The sequence below is a fragment of the Neophocaena asiaeorientalis genome, unplaced genomic scaffold (assembly GCF_003031525.2).
Source record: "Neophocaena asiaeorientalis asiaeorientalis breed wild unplaced genomic scaffold, Neophocaena_asiaeorientalis_V1.1 scaffold110, whole genome shotgun sequence".
Lineage (NCBI taxonomy): Eukaryota > Metazoa > Chordata > Mammalia > Artiodactyla > Phocoenidae > Neophocaena > Neophocaena asiaeorientalis.
Window position 1 is genome coordinate 5,394,053 of NW_020175053.1, and position 9,508 is coordinate 5,403,560.

The 9,508-nt window shown below is 43.2% G+C and overlaps 1 protein-coding gene across 2 annotated transcripts in view; it reads left to right on the forward strand.

Moving 5' to 3' along the window:
- Positions 1-754: 754 nt before the first annotated feature.
- SEH1L (SEH1 like nucleoporin) overlaps positions 755-9,508 on the forward strand; it is a 22,382-nt gene continuing 13,628 nt past the window's right edge. For both annotated transcript variants that reach the window (XM_024763698.1, XM_024763699.1), the window contains exons 1-3: positions 755-990; positions 3,423-3,473; positions 6,571-6,717. In XM_024763698.1, coding sequence (XP_024619466.1) covers positions 880-990; positions 3,423-3,473; positions 6,571-6,717 — 309 coding nt within the window. In that variant the 5' untranslated portion in view covers positions 755-879. The remainder of the gene's footprint in view (positions 991-3,422; positions 3,474-6,570; positions 6,718-9,508) is intronic.

Here is a 9,508-nt window from a genome sequence, read left to right on the forward strand (position 1 = left end):
CTAAAAAAATGAAGTCTCTTAAAAAAAAATCCCTCCTATTCAACCTCTCACCCAGATAATCTCTGGCAACAACCGCTGTGTTTACTGTCTCTAAACTTCACTTATACAAAGTTTTTTAAGGTTTGGAGCTTTTATAAATCTATCAAACCTTCACAGACAGTGAGTACTTTCTCTGGAAATGAGTGTCTTTGACCTCAGAGCAGTTACAGTAGTTCTTAGTTATCATACCTGCAGCTCACGGGTTTGGGAGTTTGCCTCTGAAAGTACCAATAAAATCTTACTATTTTTAGTGGGGGGCGCGGGGGGGAAGGCAAGTGAAGGAACTAACAGCAAGCAAGGCTAAGCCATTTCCACACCTCCCGGGCTTGGTGTGGGGGGCGGGAAACGGCCGGGCCCACCCGCTACGTCTGGGAGCCTGCGCTCCGGCCGCCCGGCACAGCCCCGGACACACGCCCCGTCCGCACTGCCCACTCTTCGCGCCCACTCCCACCCGGCCCGGCCCGTCTCCCGGGGACACACGCCCAAACACGGACGAGACTGACTCAGGTCCGAGGCCCACAGACGACAGTCTTAACCTTCGCATTCTCCCCAATTTCCACACTTGGTCAGAGAGTCCTCTAACTCTCCTCAGGGTACAGGCAGCGCCGCATCCAAAAGACTAACCGGCGCCCCAAGAAATCCAGTAGCCACGGCCGCGCGGGGTATGACGGGGCGGGGGCGGGGTCCCGCAGGGTATGATGGGCCGGGGGGCGGGGCGTGGCGCAGCCGGGGCGCCCGAGCGGTCCGCGGGAAGCACAGCCGTGCGCGCCCCGGAACCAGGTCCGGGTGGGCTACGGTCCGCGCGCTCTCCTGTTGGAGGAGGGAGGGGCTGGCGCAGCCATGTTCGTGGCGCGCAGCATCGCGGCGGACCACAAAGATCTCATCCACGATGTGTCTTTCGACTTCCACGGACGGCGGATGGCCACCTGCTCCAGTGACCAGAGCGTCAAGGTGCGCGCGGGGCCGAGCCCGGAAGGAGGCGGGAGCGTGCGCGGCCCGCTGTCCGAGCGGAGGGGCGCGTGGAGACTGGACTCTTCCCGACTTGAGGCGCGCTGCGGCCACGAGGTCCGGAGCCCAGGCCGACTGGCGGGCGCCCTCCTCCTAGCTATTGTGGAGTCAACGCCGCCTGCGCCGCCTCCGCGCGGCTGCGGGGGCGTCCGTGCGTCACGGGGGCGTGCGTGCGTCATGGCGGCGTGCGCGCTCCTGCCGCGCGGGAGGCCACGCCGGCACAGTGGGTGGGGTGAGCCGGCCCCCGCCCACCTCGGCCCCTCCATCCGGAGCGGGGCCCCGGGACCCCTCCCCGCCGTCCGCCCGCTCGTCACAGAAGTGCCGGGGCGGGGGGAGCCGCGCGGCCGGTCTGCTCCGTACGCGACGTCCTCGCGGGCGGGTCGGAATCCACTTCCCGGGCTGCAAGTGTTGCGAGGCCCAGGTTTTCTCACCCGCCCCTCCGCCCGCCCCGCCGTGGGAGTGTCGCAATAATTAGCGTCCGTTAACCGAGTGGGTTTCCTTATCCGAGTAGAACTCAGCTTCCAAGTCACTAGGACTTAGTGGGTCGTCCAGTACGGAGCTTTTGTCTGTCGTGGTGTTGCAGTGAAAATCTTCGTTAACCCGGCTTTTTATGTTTTCTGGATGATTTCCTTAGGCTTATTACAGTAGAGAAATTAGTGAATATTTTAAAAGTTTTTGAGAGTAATTGGCAAATTAGCTTTTTGCAGGTTTGTACTATGTTACAATACTGCTGGTGAAGAGTATCAGTGTGATAGTTGTCCGTGTTGGGCATTATCATTGCAGTTTTTTTTCTTTAATTATTTTTTATTGTGGTAAGGTACACGTAACAGAATTTACTACCTTAGCCATTTTTAAGCGTACAGCTCAGTGGTATTAAGTATGTTCATATCTTTGCCTCCATCTCCAGAACCTTCTCATTTCGCACTGTCCCCGTTAAACATAACTAGCCGGTCCCTCCGGCCCCCGCCCCTGGCAGCCACCCTTGTACTTTCTGTCTCTGAATGTGGTTCTTCTAGCAGCCTCATTTAAGTGGGATCTTACAGGATTTGTCTTTTTTGTGACTGGCTGATTTCACTTAGGATAATGTTTTGAAGTTCATACATGTAGCATGTGTCATAATTTCCTTTGTGAAAAAGGGTATGTTTAAACTTAAAAACTTTTTTAAAAGGCTAAAAATATATATTGCATATACCGCATTTTACTTATCACTCATCTGTCAGTGAAGTTGGGTTTCTTCTACATTTTAGTTGTGAATAATGCTGGTATAAATGTGGGTGAACAAATAACTCCTTGAGGCCCTGCTTTCAACTCTTTGGGGTGCAGACCCAGAAGTGGAATTGCTGGATCACATGGCAATTCTATTTTTATTCGAAGTTTTTTGAGGAGCCACCATACTGTTTATCATTACACTTTTTTAACACAGGTTAAAATGTCTTATTGTAATCTGTATTTTTTGTTGGTAGTAATGTTGAATGTTTTGTTTTTGTTTGTTATATATACAGTTGATCCTCATTATTTGCAAATTTTGTATTTGTGAATTTGCTTATTCTTTAAAATTTATTTGTAACCCCCAAATCAATGCTTATGGTTGTTTGTTGACATGAGCTGGGTGGCAAAAAAATTATAGAGTTGTCGGATGTGCATTCCCAGCTGAGGTTGGACAGGTGACACTCTGCCTTATGATTCAGGCTTTCATAATGTAAACAAGCATCCTTCTCATTGTCTATTTAGTGTCACATTTTTGTTCTTTTTTTGGTGATTTCCATTGTCTGAAGTGGTCCCCAAGTGTAGTGCTGCATAGAGTTCCCACAAGCAAGAAGGCTGTGATGTGCCCTATGGAGAAAGTGTGTGTTAGGGAAGCTTCATTCAGACGTGAGTTATGCTACTGTTGGCGGGGAGTTCAGTGTTATTGAATCAATAATGTATACCAAATACGGTGTTTTTAAACATACACACATAAAACAAGGTTATGTATCGATTGCTTGACAAATATATTGTGACCAGATGCTCCTGTGAATCTCACCTATCAGTATTTTCCTCAGGAGGAGTCGTTTGGTATTCGCCAATTTACTGCTTACAGTGACATTCTAGGACATAACTAGGACATAATGGCTATAAGTAACCAGACTTGACTGTAACTGATATTGTCTCCATTAACTAGTAGAGCAAAGGTTCCTTGACCCCAGTGCTCAGCACAGTGCCTGACGTATCCAAGTTTCTCAATAAATATTTTGTTGAATGAGTGAATGTTTACTTAATGATTGTATTCTTTTGTGAATTTATGTTCCCCTCCTTTGCCCTCATAGTGACTAATGTTTATGTTTTTCATATTAATTTGTAGGAATTCTTGGTATAAAATATCTTTTTTCTTGCAGGTCTGGGATAAAAGTGAAAGTGGGGATTGGCATTGCACTGCTAGCTGGAAGGTTAGTATTTATTTTTACAGTGATTTGAAAGAATTGAAACATTTACTATTTAGTAGCATTAGTGACTTGCTGTTCAGCTTTGAGAGAATTGTAAAATTTATATCTTTTACTTACATTTTTTTCACTATTAAAGTAACAAATACACTTCAGAATGTTTAAGAATAAGAAATTTGAAATTCTGTATCATTCTAACCTCATTATTTTTTGCATCTCAGTATTTCTTACCTTTTTCCTTTATATATTTTTTAATAGTTGTGATGTTTTGTACAGTTTTATTTCTTGTATTTTAGAAATAATAGCTTTACCCAGGTACATTTTTATGTATCTTGAGAATCATCAATTTTAAATGTACAGTTCAACGAGTGTTAGTAAATTTACACGGTTATGCAACCATAACCATAATCTAGTTTTAGAACACTTCCATCAACCCTGAAGTTTCCCTTGTGCCTTTTGGGGTCAATCCTCGTTCCCTCTTAAGCCCCAAGTAACCACTGAACTATTTGTATAGTTTTACTTTTTCTAGACATTTCATATAAGTGGAATTCTACAGTATGTAGTTCTTTGTTTCTGCCTACTTAGCATGTTTTTGAGGTTCATTGATGTTGTGGCATGTGTCAGTGGTTCGATCCTTTGTAATGCTGAGTAGTATTCCCTTGTATAGATGAAGCCACATTTTATTTATTCATTCACTATTTGATGGACAATTTGACTGTTTTTAGTTTTTGGCACTTATGAATAGTGCTGTTATGAACATGCCATACAAGTCTTTGTGTGGACAAACATTTTCGATTCTCTTAGATATGTAGGAATAGAATTGCTGGGCTGTGTATGTTTTAACTTTCTTGAAAACTGCCAGACTCTTTTCCAGAGTGCCTGCACCATTGTATTCCACCAGCAATGTATGAGGGTTCTAGTCTGTCTTTTTGATTATATCTTAGTGGGTGTGAAGTGGTGTCTCACTGGGTTTCAATTTGTATGCCCTTAATGATTAATTATGTTGATAGTGTTTTCATGTGCGTATTTGCCATTCATTTATCTTCTTTGGTGAAGTGTCTATTCAAATCTTTTGTCCTCTCCCCTTTTTTTAAATTGAGGTGAGGGTCACACAACGTAAAATTAGCCATTTCAAGTAAACAAATAAATGTGAGTGCATTTATTACATTCACAATGTTGTACAATTACTACCTCTGTCTAGTTCCAAAACTTATTTTTATCACTCCAAAAGGAGACTCGTATTTCTTGCTTTTTAGTTTAACAGCATGTTTCATAAGTACTTTAGTTTGTTTTTAAACATAACTATAGCAACAAAACAAATATAACAACAGATATACCCTATTTTGTTTAGCTGATGGATATTTAAGTTGTTTCCTTTTTATTGTGATGAACACCTTTATGCAATCCTTATTCTTTAGTTAGATTGTGCTTTACTGGGAATCTAACATTTAGCAGAATCTCAGTGCCGTAGTGCATCTTTTACTTAATAGCCTGTAAAAATAAGAAAGGTGAAATGAAAAAGACTGGACAGAACAAAGGATAAAAAATAAGGGTGCAGGGGCTTCCCTGGTGGTTGGGAGTCTGCCTGCCGATGCAGGGGATGCGGGTTCGTGACCGGGTCCGGGAGGGTCCCACGTGCCGCAGAGCGGCTGGGCCCATGAGCCGTGGCCGCTGGGCCTGTGCATCTGGAGCCTGTGCTCCGCAGCGGGAGAGGCCACAATGGTGAGAGGCCTGCGTACCGCAAAAATAAATAAATAAATAAATAAGGGTGCAGGGACTTTCCTGGTGGTCCAGTGGTTAAGACTCCGTGCTTCCACTGCAGGGGGCATGGGTTAATCCCTGGTCGGGGAACAAAGATCCTGCATGCCGCAAGGCACGGCCAAAAAAAAAGGGGGGGGCGGTGCAGAGTTTACCATTGGATGATGACACTGTTACCATGTAGAAATTATTGGATTATGAAAGTGTTCTGAGATTATTGAGTATAAAAGTGTTAGATTGAAAGAGATTTTGTAAACATCATTGGTGGACTGGTGCTTGTTGTCATACATTTTTACTGGAAAGCACAAATGAATTCTGTTGATGTGAAATGCTTTAAGACTTTTCTGCCTTTTTTTTTTGTCAACAAAAAGTTGGATAATAGTAATTTGAACTAATTTGACATTTTTCATCTATAAAGATAATGCTATTGAACTTTAAATTATTTCCTCAGAATACAAGGATTTGGACTTCTCTATATTTGTTCTCATTGCCTCTTTTCCTAGAATAGTCCATTGTCTAGCCAGACATCAGAATCATTTAAGCATTTTGTTGCTATGGTTTCTTATACTGTCAGGCTTTTGAAGCATATAATTTTTAAATTTTATTTATTTTTTTTGCGGTACGCGGGCCTCTCACTGTTGTGGCCTCCCCCGTTGTGGAGCACAGGCTCCGGACGCACAGGCTCAGCGGCTATGGCTTACGGGCCTAGCCACTCTGCAGCATGTGGGATCTTCCTGGACTGGGGCACAAACCCGTGTCCCCTGCATCGGCAGGCGGACTTTCAACCACTGCACCACTAGGGAAGCCCTGAAGCATATAATTTTGATTACTCTTATTTATCAGGTGGATGTTTCCTATAGAGGAAATTTGCAAGTAAAAAAAAAAAAACAAAACAGTGGACTGATAGAATCTCTCTGTTTAAAAGCTTTGTTAGGCTAAACTCTGAACCAAGTCTCCAACTATCATTAGCACGGAAAGAGGTCAACTTTATCCAGCTGGATTTTTCTTTATTAGTAAAATGTTAGAAGAATTTGACTCTAGAGGGGCTGCAATCTTAAGTACAGAGTATCTTCTAGACGTTAAAAGTGCTAGAATTGAACTTTTTTTTGGCTGCGCTGCACAGCATGCGGGCTCTTAGTTCCCCGGCCAGGGATCAAACCCATGCCCCCTGAAGTGGAAGAGTGGAGTCTTAACCACTAGACCACCAGGGAATTCCCTAGAATTTAACTTTTTAAATGTTAAATTGAATAGCTTTCTCCTTTTGTTGAAGTAAAAATACCTGTATTCTGTTTCTTCAAGTGACTAAACTCAGCTTTTTTCATTTTTTGCTTTTTTAATTCCTCAGACACATAGTGGATCTGTGTGGCGTGTGACATGGGCCCATCCTGAATTTGGACAGGTTTTGGCTTCCTGTTCTTTTGACCGAACAGCTGCTGTCTGGGAAGAAATAGTAGGAGAATCAAATGATAAACTGCGTGGACAGAGCCATTGGGTGAGACATTTGTAAGTGGTGGGTTGGTGGGTGGGGAACATGAGCACCCGAGGAGCAGTGGTCTTTCCAAGAACACTTCGGGGTGGTAAGATTTTCAGTCCCACCCGCCTTGACCTCCAGGGAGGAGAGAGGCGCTGGGGATTGATGTAGTCACCAGTAGCCAATGAGGTAGTCATTCATGCCTGTGTAATGATGTCTCCATAAAACCCCTATAGCAGCTGTCCTCAACCTTTTTGGCACCAGGGACCCGTTTCGTGGAAGACGGTTTTTCCACGGGGAGGGCAAAGGGGGATGGTTTCGGGATGATTCAAGCACGTTACATTTGTTGTGCACTTTATTTCTATTACTATTACATTGTAATAATAAAATAATGAAATAATTATACAACTCAGCATAATGCTGACAGGAGGCGGAGCTCAGGTGGTAATGTGAGCAATGGAGAACGGTTGTAAATACAGACGAAACTTCACTCGCTTGCCTGCTGCTCACCTCCTGCTGTGCGCCCTGGTTCCTAACAGGCCACAGACCGGGACTGGTCCATGGCCCAGGGGTTGGGGACCCCTTCCCTAGAGGACAGGGTTTGGAGGCTTCTGGGCTGGTGAACACCTGGAGATTTGGGGAGAGTGGTGCCTGGAGGGGGCGTGGAAGCTCCACACCTGTCCCCAGCCTTGGGTACCTGTCCCCAGCCTGTGCGTCTCTTCCATGTGACTGTCCCTGAGTTACACCAGTCAGTCAGAAGCACAGATAACAACCTGGGTTTTCGACTGGCATCTGAAGAAGGGTGGTCTTGTGGGACTGATCTCTTGAGCTCGTGGAATCTGACGCTATCTCCGGGTAGTTAGTGTCAAAATTGAGTTGAATTCTCCTTGGACACCCTGCTGGTGTCAGAATTATGTGGGGAACAGCCTCTACCCCCCACCCCCACCGGAATTGGAATTGTTACCAGAAACTTTTACTTCTTTAGGGAAATGTCTCTTCAAGTCCTTTGCCCATTTTTTTGTTGTTGAGTTGTAGGTAGGGGTTCTTTAAGTATTCTGGATATTAATTCCTTAAGAGATATATGATTTCCAAATATTTCCTCCCATTCTGTGATTTGCCTTTTCACTCTCTTGATAGTGTCCGTAGGTGCACAAAATTTTCATGAAGTCCAGTTTATTTTTTTCTTTTGTTTCCTTGTGTTTTTGGTATCATAAATCATAGACAAATTCATTGTAATGGAGACTTTTCCCCAAAGTTTTCTTTTAAGAGTGTTGTGGTTTTAGTTCTCATGTTTAGGTCTTTGATTCATATTGAGTTAATGTTTGTACACGGTATAAGGTAAGTATCTAACTTCATTTTTTTACATGTCAATATCCAGTTTTCTAACACCTTTTATTGAAAAGATTGCCTTTTCCCCATTGAATGATTTTGACATCCTTGTTGAAAATCAAGTGACCATATATGGAGAGTTTATTTCTGGACTCTATTCCATTGGTGTCTGTCTATTCTTAGGCCATAACAAATTGTTTTAATTACTGGAGGTTTGTAGCTTGCATACTATTCATATTGTTTGACTTTTTTTTTTTAAATGATGGGAGGGGTTGGCCTCATTGCCTTTGCACCGGGGCCTTCCTCAGGCAAACAGTTGCTTAAGGGCAGGGGAGCAGAGACATTTCTTGAATAGAAAGGATTTTTCTAGCAGTCAGTCTGAGATGGATCAGTTAGCATCCTATAGGTTGGGTTTAGGAGTGGTGGCATAGAAAGGATTTTTCTTCGAACTTAATAGTTAAATCCACTGTCATTAATACATTTAATATTTCAGCATTCATGTTATTAATTATTCAGTGGTGTTTTTAGACAAAAGTTTGCAAAGATGCTCTGCTATCTTTGAAGTTTGATATTCTTTTGATATTCAGACACCTTAAGATGTATTTTAGTAACCATAGACAGTAAACTCTTGATTTCTAAATTTTATTGACATTTTCAGTCAAAAATCATCTTATCTAGGTGCCAGACAGTAACTGGTACATGCTATGCTGGGATTCTCTAATTACCAGAATGCCAGCTTCGTACCATTCGCTTGGTCTCTACTACATGCCTTCTTTTAAAAGTGGATGGTAGCGGTCTGAGTAGGACTAACACTTATATTTGATGGAAGAAGTTTCACACCCTCCATTCTGCTGTTAAAGAATCTTAATTCCAAAAAAAAAAAAAAAAAAAAAAAAAGAATCTTAATTCCTTTACTTTGCGGCCTGCTTTGTATGACAAAACTGCTCATATGAAAATTCTAACATTTTCTGGTTTACTGACCTATCTGCTTAAAAAGAGAGTACTTAACCTAATTTAATAAAGTTAGACTTCGTAAGGCCTTCTTTCTTCTGCCATAGAGGGAGTAATTGATTATAGGTCACTGGTTTGTTACTGATTGCTAGCTGTGTATGTGGTATTTTGTTAAGTGCTTTGTACGAAATTGAGGCCCACACAGGTTTTGAATATCTTATTCAAGGTTATATACCTAGTAAGTGGCAGAGGAGTTCTGTGTGATTTCAGAGCCTGTGTTCTTTCCACTCTGCCATCCTTTTTTTTTTGTATTTAATTAATTTATTTATTTTAAGATGTACTTTAATTTTTAAAAATTTTTGGCTGTGTTGGGTCTTTGTTGCTGCGCGAGGGCTTTCTCTAGTTGTGGCGAGCAGGGCTACTCTTCCTTGTGGTGTGCAGGCTTAGTTGCTCCGTAGCATGTGGGATCTTCCCAGACTAGGGATCGAACCCGTATCTCCTGCATTGGCAGGTGTGTTCTTTTTTTTTTTTT